General features: G+C 57.0%; 2 protein-coding genes across 5 annotated transcripts in view; both read right to left on the bottom strand.

Moving 5' to 3' along the window:
- The window catches only part of LOC113823485 (fibroblast growth factor receptor 3), a 185,635-nt gene that overhangs the window by 57,387 nt on the left and 113,248 nt on the right, over window positions 1-15,000 (bottom strand). The gene's annotated exons all lie outside the window — the stretch shown is intronic.
- LOC138862106 (basic proline-rich protein-like) overlaps window positions 8,422-15,000 on the bottom strand; it is an 8,823-nt gene continuing 2,244 nt past the window's right edge. The window contains exons 3-6 of the mRNA XM_070123266.1: window positions 10,763-11,326; window positions 10,065-10,525; window positions 9,779-10,034; window positions 8,422-9,613 (exon numbers count right to left, since the gene is read on the bottom strand). Of these exons, the coding sequence (XP_069979367.1) occupies window positions 8,422-9,613; window positions 9,779-10,034; window positions 10,065-10,525; window positions 10,763-11,326 (2,473 nt within the window). The remainder of the gene's footprint in view (window positions 9,614-9,778; window positions 10,035-10,064; window positions 10,526-10,762; window positions 11,327-15,000) is intronic.

Here is a 15,000-nt window from a genome sequence, read left to right as displayed (position 1 = left end):
CCCTCCTTCTTCTCTATTTAAACTCCTTGCGAACGACTCCTTCCACCCCCTCCCCCTCCCCCTCTATTCTGAACTCCTTGCGAACGACTCCTTCTCCCCCCCTCCACCTCCTTCCCCTCTATTTGAACGCTTTGCGAACGGCTCCCTCCCCCCTCCCCCCTCACCCTCCTTCCCCTCTATTTGAACGCCTTGCGAGACGACTCCTTCTTTCCCCCCCCCCTCCCCCCTCATTTCCCTCTATTTGAACTCCTTGCGAACGGCTCCTCCCCCCCTCACCCCTCCCCACCCTTTCCCTCTATTTGAACTCCGTATGAACATCATCTTATCTGGAGTGGGTATCGTAGTGACCGCCCTGACCCCCAATAAAGCATAATATAAGGAGGCAATCATACCAAATCATACCAACTACTGGCGGTACCACAAACACCATCAGCAGACAACAACAAAAAGCAAACGCGGACACACACACACACACACACACACACACACATAAACACACACACACACATAAACACACACCCATACACCCCTCCCCACCCTCCCCACCATCCCCAAACACCCATACACCCTCCCCTCCCCCCCACCCCACACACACACAACCCCCCGCAATGCAAGACTTCACACGCACAGTTCCCCTTCACCGCGACCCCTTCATCACGCAACGAAGACGGTGTTCCAGTTACCGGGGTCGGACGCGGGGGAAGGGGAAGCAGCATGGGGCTGTAGTTAAACAAGGCGTGAACATGCTTAGAGTGTTGATGACGTGGGTCGCTAAGAGGGGCAAAGCAATCACTGAAGGGGAGGGTAGGGGTAGGGGAGGGGTAGGGTAGGGGCTGGGGAGGGTGAAGGTGGAAAGGGAATAGGGAGGGATGGGAGGGTGGGTAGACAAAAGGGAGAAGGGGGAGAGGGTTCAATTGGGGAAGAGAGAGGGAGAATGAGAAAAGGGAGGAAGGAAAGGAGAAAGGCAGGAGGAAGGGAGAAGGGAGGAAGGGAGAAGAGGGATAAGAAAGGGAGAAGGGAAAAGGAGAAAGGCAGGAGGAGGAAGGAGGGAAGGAGAAGAAGAGGGATAAGAAAGGGGAGAAGGGGGAAGGAGAAAGAGAGAAGTGGGAAGGAGAAAGGGGGAAGGGGGAAGCAGAAAGGGAGAAGGGAGAAGGGAGAAGGGAGTAAGGGGGAATGAGGAACGAGAAAGAAAAGAGAAAGAAGAAAGGAGAAAGTGGGGAAAGGGGAGAAAGAAGGGAGGAAATGGAGAGGTCAACCGGTACACACTACGCCTTCGCTGCAGTTCCTCACGCCCACACTCGCGTGCAGGGGGTCTGGTATGTGGGCGTCAACGAGAGAGCGTGGATACCCGAGTGGGCGCGGCACAGGTCCCGGATGATCTTAATTACGCTAATAGGGCGTAGATTGAGTTCGCAGAAAAGAAGTAAAAAATAAATGCGAATTATTCTTATATGGCTCGGTTTCTCCTTTCTCCTTTCTCTTTATTATTATTATATTTCTCTATTATGTAAGCATACACACTGTGCGTTTGATGGTGATGAGTATTATGTAAGTATGTATACAGTGTACGTGACGGTATATATGTATTTGGTAAGTATACATGGTGTGTGTATGATGGCCATGTATGTATTATGTAAGTATTTATGCTGTATGTACGAGAATCTACTTGAAATGCATAAGTAGAGTGAGAATAAAGTAGAAATAAAGCTATCTGTAAAAGATGATGGAATAGGGAGATAAAGAAATGAAATAAAAAAAAACGAAAAGAAATGAAAGACTTCGATTAAGACGACGAAAAACACAGCCTCCATGACACGAGCATTCCCGGTAACCAATCGCTTCGGTTATCACACTTTCCCCCCTCCTCCGCCACCCCCTCTGCCCTCCCTCCCCTCTTTGTCATCCTCCCAGCCTCCCCTCTTCCTCCCCCTCTTATCATCCTCCACTTACCCCTTCCCATTTTCTTCATCATCATCATCATCCTTTTTTCACCCCGTCTCGGTTGTCCCCTTCCACCTACTCTCTCGTTTTCTCTTATCATTGTCTCCCTTATCACCATCTTTCTCCTCTATGCTTCCTCTCCATTATTCCTTACCCTTCCCTCCCTTACTCCTTTATCTTCTCCTCCTCCCTGATTTCCCTTTACCACCGCCCCCTACCATTTCACGCTTTCCAACTGTCTTCCCTTTCATTTTCCCCAATTCCCATCCCACCATTCTTCCCCCTTCCCTTCCTCTCTCGTCCCCCTTCCCCGCTTCTTCTTATTCCCTTCTTCCTCTCGTCACTCTTCCCCTTTCCCTACCCTGACCCTGCGACCATTCCAAACCCTCTCTCTCTCTCTCTCTCTCTGTTTCTCTTTCCACTCTCTCTCGCTGTCTCTGTTTCTCTTTGTCTCTCTGTCTCTGTAGGTCTCTCTGTCTCTCCCTCCCTCCCTCCCTCCCTCCCTCCCTCCCTCTCTCTCTCTCTCTCTCTCTCTCTCTCTTTCCTCTCTTCCTCTCTTCCTCTCTCCCTCTCTCCTCTCTCTCTCTCTCTCTCTCTCTCTCTCTCTCTCTCTCTCTCTCTCTCTCTCTCTCTCTCTCTCTCTCTCTCTCTCTCTCTCTCTCTCTCCCTCTCTCCCTCTCCTGAGCTCTCTCCCTCTCTCCCTCTCTCTCTCTCTCTCTCTCTCTCTCTCTCTCTCTCTCTCTCTCTCTCTCTCTCTCTCTCTCTCTCTCTCTCTCTCTCTCTCTCTCCCTCCTCTCCCTCCCTCCCCTCCTCCCTCCTCTCTCTCCCTCCCTCCCTCTCTCTCTCCCCCCCTCCCCCCCCTCTCTCTCTCTCCCTCTCTGCTTAATTACTTAGCTCTCGCCCGGTTAATTACTTTTCCGCGAACTGAGCGATTGGGCGGCGCTGCTCCTGGCGTGATTCGGCGCAATGTAATCTCTGCGCGTTCTCGGTAACGGAGGACGCCGGATCTCGAATTGTGATCGAGAGGGGGGGGGGGGTGTTTTTAGGCCGCTCTTTCTCTGTCTCTCTCTCTTTCTCTCCATCCATCTCTCTCTCTTTCTCTCTCTCTCTCTTGCTCTCACTCACTCTATCTCTCTCTCTCTCTCTCTCTCTCTCTCTCTCTCTCTCTCTCTCTCTCTCTCTCTCTCTCCCTCTCCCTCTCCCTCTCCCTCTCCCTCTCCCTCTCTCTATCTCTCTCTCTCACTCTCTCTCTCTCCCTCTCTCTCTCCCTCTCTCTCTCCCTCTCTCTCTCTCCCTCTCCCTCTCTCTCCCTCTCCCTCTCCTCTCCCTCTCCCTCCCTCTCCCTCTCCCTCCCTCTCTCCTCTCCCTCTCCCTCCCTCTCCCTCTCCCTCTCCCTCCCTCTCCCTCTCCCTCCCTCCCTCTCCCTCCCTCTCCCTCCCTCTCCCTCTCCCTCCCTCTCCCTCCTCCCTCCCTCTCCCCACCTCTCCCTCTCCCTCCCTCTCCCTCTCCCTCCCTCTCCTCCCCTCTCCCTCTTTCCCTCCCTCTCCCTCCCCTCCTCCCTCTCCCTCCTCTCCCTCTCCCTCTCCCTCCCTCCCCTCTCCCTCTCCCTCTCCCTCCCTCCCTCCTCTCCTCTCCCTCTCCCTCTCCTCCTCTCTCCCTCTCCCTCTCCCTCTCCCTCTCCCTCCCTCCCTCCTCTCCCTCTCCCTCTCCCTCCCTCTCCCTCTCCCTCCCCTCTCCTCCCCTCTCCCTCTCCCTCCCTCCTCTCTCCACTCTCCCTCCCTCCCTCTCCCTCTCCCTCTCCCTCCTCCCCTCTCCCTCTCCCTCTCCCTCTCCCTCCCTCCCTCTCCCTCTCTCCTCTCCCTCTCCCTCCCTCCCCTCTCCCTCTCCCTCCCTCCCTCTCCCTCTCCCTCTCCCTCCCCTCTCCCTCTCCTCCCCTCTCCCTCCCTCTCCCTCTCTCCCTTTCCCCCTCTCCCTCTCACTCCCTATCCCTCCGAAAAACGAAAGAACACACACAAAAAAAAAATCAAGCAAAAAAAAAAAAGAGAGAGCGTTTCAACCCTCCCTGCCACAGTACCCCTCCCTCCCTCCCTACCTCCTCCCCTTCCCTCCTCCCACCCCCTCCCCCCTCCCTTCTTAAAACGCATAATATTTGGACCACGAAGCCCCGCCGCCCCACAGCGGGGACCCCGGCGAGGGCCCCCCCGACAATGGCAGCCGAGTACTTTATAACTAATTAGCCTTATCCAATTCCAGGCAGGAGAGCGAGCGTTTAAGGGAGCGTATTAATCAGGGGCGGGCGAGGGCGGAGCTGCGCCTTCCCCGCCACACTGCACCTGCCACACGCCGCCCCCATCTATCACTGCGCGGGCGGTGGACATCCTGCGGATTCGGCCCCACGAGTGGGAAGAGTGGGAGGGGGTGGTGAGTGGGAAGAATGGGGAAGGGTGGTGGTGGGGAAAGGTGGGAGGGGGTGGTGAGTGGGAAGAGTGGGGAGGGGGCGGTGAGTGGGAGGGGGTGGTAAGTGGGAAGAGTGGGAGGGGAGTGGGGAATGGGGGGAGAGTGGGAAGAGTGGGAAAAAGTGGGAAGGAGTGGGGAGGTAGGAGAGAAGTGGGAGGGAGAGGTAAGGGAGGGAGTGGGGAATGGGGGAGAGTGGGATGGAGTGGGGAATAGGAAGTGTGCCAGGATGGAATTGGGAAATGGGGAAAGTGGGACGGACGGGATGGGGGAAATGGAGAATGGGGAAGAGGAAGAAACACGCAACCTTCCTATCCATCCAACCTTCTCTCCACCCCCCCCCCTTCACCGCCCTATCCACCCAACCTTCTCTCCCCCTTCCCCCCTTCCCCACCCTATCCACCCAACCTTCTCTCCACCCCATCCCCCTTCCCCTCCCTATCCACCCAACCTTCCCCCCCCCAACCTTCCCTCTCTCCCTCTTTTTACCGTTACTTTTTACGCGCATACATCAGATCGCCAACGCCGCAGACAAAGGCATCAGCGCCCTTGCATACCGCCGGAGACACGACAGGCCAGGCCGTCAGCGCCCTCGAGAGGCCGTCCCCGCGCCGTGCCGACTGACGGTCAAGCGCCTTCGGGAGGTTGGCGAGCCCCCCCCCCGAGGACGAGGACGAGGGCCGGGTGTCGGTGGTCGGAGAAGATGAAATGTGAAATAGACGAAGATGAAACAGACGAGGAAATAGAAGGGGAAGCAGAAGAAAGAGAAGAGAAGAGGTGAAGGGAAAAAAACGAAGGAGAAAAGGAAGAGAGAGAAGAAAATCTCGCGCAATCCTTTCTTAAAACCTAAACAAACGCACAAACAAACGACTAACCAAAACAACGACAAGAAACAAGCGAAAACTCGCGTCCTCGCGGGAACACCTGGAACAATCCCCTCCCCCCTACTACCTCCTCCACTCCTCTCCCTCCCCCAATACCCCCCTTATATTCCCCTTCCCCTCCCCCCTATTTCCTCCACTCCCTCCCATACCACCCTTTCCCTTCCCCTCCCCCCTCCTGCACCTCCTCCACCCCCCATACCACGCCTTTCCTTCCCCCTTCCCCCCCTCCCCCTAGGAATTCCCGCCACAAATCGCTACCTGCCAAATTTCAAATCCCCTCCCCTCCTCCCCTCACTCCTTGTCCATGCCCCCTCCCCCTTCCCCCTTCCCCCTCCCTCCTTGTCCCGCGCCCCTCCCCCTCCTCCTTGTCCCACATCCTTCCCCCCTCCTCCTCGTCCACACGCCCCTCCCCCCTCCACCCTGTCCACGCCCCTCCTCCTCTCCTCCTGGTCCCACGCCCCTCCTCCCCTCATCCTTGTCCCACATCCTTCCACCCCTCCTTGTCCACGCCCCTCCCCTCTCCTCCTCGCCACGCCCTCCTCCCCCCCTCCTTGTCTCACTCCCCTCCCCTCTCCCTACTCGTCCACGCCCCTCCCCCTCTTCCTTGTCCACGTCCCTCCTCCTCCTCCTCGTCCACAACCTTCCCACCCTCCTCCCCTCGTCCCACGCCCCTCCCACTTCCCCCTCCTCCTCGTCCCGCGCCCCTCCCACTTCCCCCTCCCTCCTCGTCCCACGCCCCTCCCTCTCCTCCTCCTCGCCACGCCCCCTTCCCTCTCCCACCCCTCTTCCTCCATCCACCGCTCCCTCTCCCCTCCTTGTCTCACTCCCCCCTCCCTCCCCCTCCTCCTTGTCCTACGCCCCTCCCCCTCCCACCTCCTCCTCGCCACGCCCCTTCTTGAGGCCAGTTAATCCCCCTCCCAACACTACAACACGTATTTCGGTTCGCGTGGATTAACTGGGGAGATTAGAACCGCCAGATTAATCATACAACATTATTGTAATTCTCTGGATTCGCGTTCTCTCTTTCTCTTCCTTGTTCCCTGTTCGTTATCTTTTTCTTTTTTTTCTTGTTTTCGTGTTTTCTTTCTACTTTTTCGATGTCGATATTTCTTTTTTTTCTTTTTCTTTTTTGTTTATTTCCTTCTTTGTTTAATTCTATATCTCTCTAATTCCATTTTTCTATTCATTTCCCTTTTTCTTCCTCTATTCGTTCTAATCTTCCCTTCTTGTCTGCTCCTCATCTCTAATTATTCTCCTCATCCCTCTGTCTCCTTCCTTCCGTCGGCCATTTTCTCAAACCGATTTCTTCTCTCTCTCTCTCTCTCTCTCTCTCTCTCTCTCTCTCTCTCTCTCTCTCTCTTTCACGCCATTCTCCTTGGTAAGTCTTTCTTTTTATCTTCCGTTTCCCTTCATCTCCCCCCTCCCCTCAGCCCCCTACTACTCACTTCACCTTCTTGGCAGAGGATTTAAATCTCCTCCCTGTCCACCTCTCTGCCACCGCGTCCTCTCTCTCTCTCTGTCTCTCTCTCTCTCTCTCTCTCTCTCTCTCTCTCTCTCTCTCTCTCTCTCTCTCTCTCTCTCTCTCTCTCTCTCTCTCTCTCTCTCATTCTTTCTTCCCTCTCCCTTATTCCTCCTCACTCCCTCATTACCTACCTACCTACCTACCTCCCTCTCTGCCTTCCTCCCTTTTTCCCTCCTTCTTTCCCCTCCCTTTACACCCCCTTCCTCCCCTCCCTCCTCACTTCCCCCTCCTTTACCCCCTTTCATCCCCCTCCCTCCTTCTTTCCTTTCACTTTACCCCCTCCCTCCCCCTTCCTCCCACTCCCTCCCTTCCCCCACACCCCCTCTCACCTCCCTTCCCCCACACCCCCTCTACCTCCCTCCCCCTACGATAATTACCCACAACCTCCCGAGATGAATAAATACATCACATTCTACACCGATTAAAACCCACCCCGGCCCCGCTATCCGAACAGCTGGCCACGTCCGGTTAGCCTCCCTTCCCGATGGCCGGATACCCGAGGGCCAAATACCCGAAGGGAACCGAAGGGGACAAAACGCGGTGCCCATTTAACCGGCCTGTAATGAGATTCGACTGGCTTCGTGTTGTCTCTCGCTCTCTCTCTCTCTCTCTTATTCCTAATCTGACTCTCTCTTTTCTCTTTCTCTTTCGCTTTTATTCTCACATTCTCTCGCTCTCTCTCTCTCTTTCTTATTCTTAATCTGACTCTCTTTTCTTTTCTCTTTCTCTTCTATTCTCACACACTCTCTCACTCCCCCCTTTTTCTCTTGGGCTTTCCCTCTCCTTCTTCATATCCCTCTCTCTCTCTCACCTTCTCTCACCTCCCTCCCTCCCTCCCTCTCCTTCCCGCTTTCCCATTCTCCCTCTCCTTCCATTCTTTCCCATTCTCCCTCTCTCTCCATTCTTTCCCTTCCCTCTTGCTTCACCGCGACGGAGAGCCTGAGCGCCAGCAAGAGCCCGCCACCCGACCCCTTCGCAAACCCCCATCGACAGCTCTCCTCGACTCGCGAATGAACACAAACAAAAATAAAAAAAAATCAGTCGAGAAGAAAATAGGCATTTGCTGCGTCAACGAACACAGTTTAAAAGAAAAAGAAGAAGAAAAAAAGGGCTAAGCGTCGTTAAGATGTTTTTATTCGGCCTTTTGTAGCCGCGCGCGCCTCGAGAATGACGTCGGGAGAACCAGCCGTAGATAAAGGGTCTGAATATAAACAAATTGATATACACGAACGAATACATTTATAATCGCGCAAAATATGTACAAAATAAGAAGAGATACATAAACACATACAAACATATGTAGACGAATACATATATAAACACGAAAAAATATGTACAAAATAAAAGGAGACACATAAACGAACACACAAGAAAAAAAACATAAACAAACATACAAAGAATAAGACAAAAGGAGATACATAAACGCACACACAAGAGAAACACAAACAAACATACACAAAATAAAACAAAATGCACATTTCCACGGACACAGGCACAAAGGATATACTCCCCCCCCCCCCCTTCCTCTTCCATTCCCTCAATCCTTAGGACAATCTGAGTCTGCAATGACCTTGTGCAACGTGGCTCACTACTCCCGGTCATCATCCCACCCGTGAGATCCTACTGGGAAGGAGACAGGGATGGGGTTGGGGCTGTGGGCGGTTGGGGATGGGGTTGTGGGCGGATGGGGTTATTGGGGCTGTGGGCGGTTGGGGTTCGGGGCTGTGGGCGGATGGGGTTGGGGCTGTGGGCGGTTGGGGTTTGGGGCTGTGGGCGGGTGGGGTTTGTGGTTGTGGGCGGATGGGGTTGGGGGTGTGGGGGGGTGGGGTTTGGGGCTGTGGGCGGGTGGGGGTTGGGGGCTGTGGGCAGGTGGGGGTTCCGGGACTGTGGGCGGTTGGGGTTTGGGGTTGTGGGCGGTTGGGGTTGGAGGGGCTGTGGGCGGATGGGATTGGGGCTGTGGGCGGATGGGATTGGGACTGTGGGCGGTTGGGGTTTGGGGCTGTGGGCGGTTGGGGTTTGGGACTGTGGGCGGTTGGGGTTTGGGGCTGTGGGCGGGTGGGGTTTGGGAGGCTGTGGGGGGTTGGGGTTGGGGGCGGTGGGCGGTTGGGGTTTGGGGCTGTGGGCGGGTGGGGTTCGGGGCTGTGGGCGGATGGTGTTTGGGGCTGTGGGCGGATGGGGCTGGGGGCTGTGGGCGGATGGGGTTGGGGCTGTGGGCGGGTGGTGTTTGGGGCTGTGGGCGGAAGGGGGCTGGGGCTGTGGGCGGTTGGGGTTTGGGGCTGTGGGCGGGTGGGGTTTGGGGCTGTGGGCCGGGTGGTGTTTGGGGCTGTGGGCGGATGGGGGCTGGGGCTGTGGGCGGATGGGAGGGTTGGGGCTGTGGGCAGGTGGGGTTTGGGGGCTGTGGGCGGTTGGGGGTTTGGGGGCTGTGGGCGGATGGGGTTCCGGGGCTATTGTGGGCGGGTGGGGTTTGGGGCTGTGGGCGGGTGGTGTTTGGGGCTGTGGGCGGATGGGGCTGGGGCTGTGGGCGGATGGGGTTGGGGCTGTGGGCGGGTGGGGTTTGGGGCTGTGGGCGGTTGGGGTTTTGGGGCTGTGGGCGGTTGGGGTTTGGGGCTGTGGGCGGATGGGGTTCGGGGCTGTGGGCGGGTGGGGTTTGGGGCTGTGGGCAGGTGGTGTTTGGGGCTGTGGGCGGAAGGGGGCTGGGGCTGTGGGCGGATGGGGTTGGGGCTGTGGGCGGGTGGGGTTTGGGGCCGTGGGCAGGGTGGTGTTTGGGGCTGTGGGCGGATGGGGCTGGGGCTGTGGGCGGATGGGGTTGGGGCTGTGGGCAGGTGGGGTTTAGGGGCTGTGGGCGGGTGGTGTTTGGGGCTGTGGGCGGATGGGGCTGGGGCTGTGGGCGGATGGGGTTGGGGCTGTGGGAGGATGGGGTTATTGGGACTGTGGGCGGATGGGGGTTCAGGGGCTGTGGGCGGGTGGGGTTTGGGGCTGTGGGCCCGGGTGGTGTTTGGGGCTGTGGGCGGAAGGGAGCTGGGGCTGTGGGCGGATGGGGTTGGGGCTGTGGGCAGGTGGGGTTTGGGGCTGTGGGCAGGTGGTGTTTGGGGCTGTGGGCGGATGGGGCTGGGGCTGTGGGCGGATGGGGTTGGGGCTGTGGGCAGGTGGGGGTTTGGGGCTGTGGGCAGGTGGTGTTTGGGGCTGTGGAGGCGAGATGGGGCTGGGGCTGTGGGCGGGGATGGGGGTTGGGGCTGTGGGAGGATGGGGTTATTTATTGGGACTGTGTGGGCGGATGGGGTTCAGGGCTGTGGGCGGATGAGGGTTCAGGGCTGTGGGCGGATGGGGGTTCGGGACTGTGGGCGGTTTGGAGGTTGTGGTTGTGGGCGGATGGGGTTTGGGACTGTGGGCGGTTGGGGTTTGGGGCTGTGGGCGGATGGGGTTATTGGGGCTGTGGGCAGGAGGTGGGGTTTGGGGCTGTGGGCGGTTGGGGTTTGGGGCTGTGGGCAGGTGGGGGTTCGGGGCTGTGGGCGGTTGGAGTTTGTGGTTGTGCCAGGCGGATGGGATTTGGGACTGTGGAGCCGGTTGGGGTTCGGGACTGTGGGCGGTTGGGGTTCGGGACTGTGGGTGGCGGTTGGGGTTTGGGGCTGTGGGCGGTTGGGGTTCGGGGCTGTGTGGGCGGATGGGGTTCAGGGCTGTGGGCGGTTGGGGGTTTGGGGGCTGTGAGAGCGGTTGGGGTTTGGGGCTGTGGGCGGATGGGGTTCAGGGGCTGTGGGCAGGTTGGGGTTTGGGGCTGTGGGCGGGTGGTGTTTGGGGCTGTGGGCGGATGGGGCTGGGGCTGTGGGCGGATGGGGTTGGGGCTGTGCCAGGCGCGGGGTGGGGTTTGGGGCTGTGGGCGGGTGGTGTTTGGGGCTGTGGGCGGATGGGGCTGGGGCGGTGGGCGGATGGGGTTGGGGCTGTGGGAGGATGGGGTTATTGGGACTGTGGGCGGATGGGGTTCAGGGGCTGTGGGCGGGTGGGTTCGGGACTGTGGGCGGTTTGGAGTTTGTGGTTGTGGGCGGATGGGGTTTGGGACTGTGGGCGGTTGGGGTTTGGGGCTGTGGGCGGATGGGAGTTATTGGGGCTGTGGGCGGGTGGGGGTTTGGGGCTGTGGGCCCGGTTTGGGGTTTGGGGCTGTGGGCAGGTGGGGTTCAGGGAGCTGTGGGCGGTTTGGAGTTTGTGGTTGTGGGCGGATGGGATTTGGGACTGTGGGCGGTTGGGGTTCGGGACTGTGGGCGGTTGGGGTTCGGGACTGTGGGCGGTTGGGGTTTGGGGCTGTGGGCGGTTGGGGTTCGGGAGCTGTGGGCGGATGGGGTTCAGGGCTGTGAGCGGTTGGGGTTCAGGGCTGTGGCCGGTTGGGGTTAGGGGGGCTGTGGGCAGGTGGGGTTCGGGACTGTGGGCGGTTGGGGTTTGGGACTGTGGGCGGATGGGGTTTGGAGCTGTGGGCGGATGGGGTTTGGGACTGTGGGCGGATGGGGTTGGGGCTGTGGGCGGGTGGGGTTCAGGGCTGTGGGCGGATGGGGGTTATTGGGACTGTGGGCGGTTGGGGTTTTGGGGCTGTGGGCGGGTGGGGTTTGGGGCTGTGGGCGGGTGGGGTTCGGGCCTGTGGGCGGATGGGGTTTGGGGGTGTGGGCGGATGGGGTTATTGGGGCTGAGGCACAGCTGACGCAGACTGACGAGAAGTGTTATGCTGAGCAATGGAGTATTAATCGCCTGTGTCTCCATTACCCCCACCCCCTCAAAAAAAAAAAAAAAAAAAAAAGAATCAAGAAAAACAAGAATAAAAGAAAGAAAAAAAAGAGGGACGAAGGAGGAGGGGGGAGGGGGAGGGGAGCCGGGGTGAAGGGATTCCCCATTTCTTTCTATAGGCCTGTGCCCGTTCCACACACGCCCCAGGCAAGGTCACAGAGGGGGCAGGAGGGAGGGGAGCACGGCGCAGGGGAAGGAGGGAGGGAGGAGGAGGGAGGAGGGAGGGAGGGAGGAGGGGGAGAGAGGGAAGGAGGGAGGAGGGGAGAGAGGGAGGGAAGGAGGAGGGAGGGAGGGAGGGAGGAAGGAGGGAGGGGGCACGAGGGGAGGGAGGGAGGAGGGCAGGAGAGAGGGAGGGAGGGACACGTCGCCTCTCCATCGCTTTCAATTACGAAGGTGACGGTGCCCTCCAGGGAAGCCACAGCACTCCATCATGACCGTCCGGCGAGGGAGGAGTCGCCATCGTCTGCTGTCTGGGTAATTCTCTCTCTCTCTCTCTCTCTCTCTCTCTCTCTCTCTTTCTTTCTCTCTTTCTCTCTCTCTCTCTCTCTCTCTCTCTCTCTCGTTCACTCTCTCTCGTTCACTCTCACTCTCACACTCTCACTCTCACACTCTCACTCTCACACTCTCACTCTCACACTCTCACTCCCACACACACTCTCTCTCTCCCACTCACTCACTCACTCACTCACTCACTCACTCACTCTCTCTCTCTCTCTCTCTCTTTCTTCCTTCTCTGTCTATCTGTCTGTCTGTCTGTCTGTCTGTATCTCTCACCCTCTCCCTCTCACTTCTCTGTCTGTCTCTCTTTTTTTTCTCTCTCTTGCCCCCTACCTCTCTCTCTCTCTCTCCCTCTCCCTCCCTCCCTCCCTCCCTTGGCAACGGGATAACCAAAAAACGAACTCCAAACACCGCCCTCTCCTACGTGACAAAAGGGACACAAGAGAGAGAGAGAGAGAGAGAGAGAGAGAGAGAGAGAGAGAGAGAGAGAGAGAGAGAGAGAGAGAGAGAGAGAGAGAGAGAGAAAGAAAGAGAATGAGAAAGAAAGAAAGAAGAAAGAGAATGAAAAAGAGAATGAGAGAGAAGAGAAAGAGAGAGAGAAAGAGAGAGAGAGAGAAGAGAGAGAGAGAGAGAGAGAGAGAGAGAGAGAGAGAGAGAGAGCGAGAGAGAGAGAAAGGGAAGAAAAGAATAGAGAGAGAGAAAGAAAGAGAATGAGAGAAAGAGAAAGAGAAAGAGAAAGAGAAAGAGAAAGAAAGAGAGAGAAAGAAAGAGAAAGAGAGAGAGAGAGGCGGGCGTGATCGTGGGCGCCCCTTTCACCGCCCGCCGAGAAACGAAAGGGAAAAGCGAGCCTTTCACAAGCCTTCCTCCCCCCCCTCCCCCCGCCGTCTCGAAGGCAGGTGCGATGACGCCCCCATGACAACGCGGGCCCGCCCACACGCCCGCCCGCCCACCTAAACAAACGCTGTCCGGTGGAGCGCTAATCTCCTCCCTTCCCTTCCCCTGCCCTCTCTCCCCCTCCCTTCCCTTCCCTTGCCCTACCCTCCCTCTCTCCTTCCCTTCCCCTTCCCCTGCCCTCTCTCCCCCTTCCTCGCTTCCCTTCTCTTCCCTGCCCTCTCCCCCTCCCTTCCCCTAACTCTCTCCCTTCCTTCCCCTCCCCTTTCTCCCCCTTCTTTCCTTCCCTTCCCCTCCCCTCTCACCCCCTCCCTCCCTTCCCTTCCCTCCTCCTCCCTCCCTTTCCTTCCCCTCAACTACCGCTGCTCACTCAAAGCTCAACTCTCTCCTTACCTATCAATATCCCTAACCCACCCACCCACCCACTCTCTCACCCCCTTACCCACCCGTCCACCCACCACCACCCTCTCACCCCCACCCAATCAACACCCCCACCCCATTGCTACCTCACCACACCCACCCCACCCCACCCCCCTACGGCGTTGCAAGTAGCCCCGCAAAACCCGCAACCTAACAGGTCTTCGCTTCTCCTCCCTCTCCCCCTCTCCCCCCCCCGAGTTATTATGTGTCCGTCGTCCTTTGTCGTCTCGCCTCGCTTGCTATTGTTGTCCGCGGCGCCGCCATTGTCACCGCGTCACGTCGACTGTTGCCTGGACGTGTAATTACCGGCGACGGTGATGCGCCTCGCCGTGAGATCGCATCCCGGGCTCTCTTCCCCCCTCACCCCCCCCCCTTCCCTATCCCCTACCCCCTACCCCCCAGCGTAAGGCCTCTCTCCCCCCTACCCCCTGCGTAAGGCCTCTCCCCCCTACCCCCTGTGTAAGGCCTCTCTCCCCCTACCCCCACTCATCCCCTACCCCCTGCATAAGGCCTCTCTCCCTACCCCCTGCGAAAGCCTCTCTCCCCCCCCCTACCCCACTCCCCTGCGTAAGTTCTCTCTCCCCCCCTACCCCTCCCCTCCTCCCCTCACCTGGCAATCTCTACCTGTCCGTCAAACTCGAAGCCTACCTTTCTATTTTTTTTTTTTTTTTTTTTTTTTTTTACTTTTGTCTTTCCTTCTCTGTTTGCTTCTTCTTTTCTTCTCCCTCCCTTCGTCCAAACTCACAGACAGACAGACAGAGAGAGAGAAAGAGAGAGAGAGAGAGAGAGAGAGAGAGATAGAGAGGAGAGAAAGAGAGAGAATAAGAAAGAAAAAGAAAGAAAGAGAGAGAGAGAGAGAGAGAGAGAGAGAGAGAGAGAGAGAGAGAGAGAGAGAGAGAGAGAGAGAGAGAGAGAGAGAGAGAGAGAGAGAGAGAGAAAGAAGAGAAAGAAGAGAAAGAGAAAGAGAAAGAGAAAGAGAGAGAGAAAGAGAAAGAGAAAGGGAGAGAGAGACAAAAACACAAATCCCCTTTCGCAAATCCAAAAAGCTTAGCCTCGAGAGCCATCACACACCCAAGGGCAACATTACCCCCGCCCCCCTCTGTTGTCACGTGACCCAGACTTGGCCTATCCAACCGAGGTCGGAATTTTATCTGTCTCCTCAATTCCCTTTCTATCGCACCTGATTTAATTCTTATGTACTTTCACCCACTTTCCCCTTCCATATCATCCTCTAATTTCTATTTCCCTTCTTCTAATTCCCCTTTTATTATACTGTACCATTTTATTGCTATTTAGTTTCGACTAATTTCACTTTCACTCGCATCCACTTTCCACTTCCTCTCTCTCTCTTTTTCTTTCTTTCTTTCTTTCTCTCTCTATCTCATCCAATTCAATTTCTAACTACCCCCACCGCATTCTCTTCCTATTTCCTCTCCTTCAGTTTCAATCGCATTCTCTCTCTATCTACTCCCACTCAATTTCCCCTTCCCCATTCTCTTTCTATTTACTCTCATCCAATTTCACATTCCCCATTCTCTTTCTATTTACCCTCATCCTATTTCCCCTTTCCCATTCTCTTTCTATTCACTCTCCTTCAATTTCAATCGCATTCTTTTTTTTTAT

This window comes from Penaeus vannamei, chromosome 7 (assembly GCF_042767895.1).
Source record: "Penaeus vannamei isolate JL-2024 chromosome 7, ASM4276789v1, whole genome shotgun sequence".
Classification (NCBI taxonomy): Eukaryota; Metazoa; Arthropoda; class Malacostraca; order Decapoda; family Penaeidae; genus Penaeus; species Penaeus vannamei.
The sequence above is the reverse complement of the archived record's forward strand: the minus strand, read 5'-3'. Positions and strand labels throughout refer to the sequence as shown.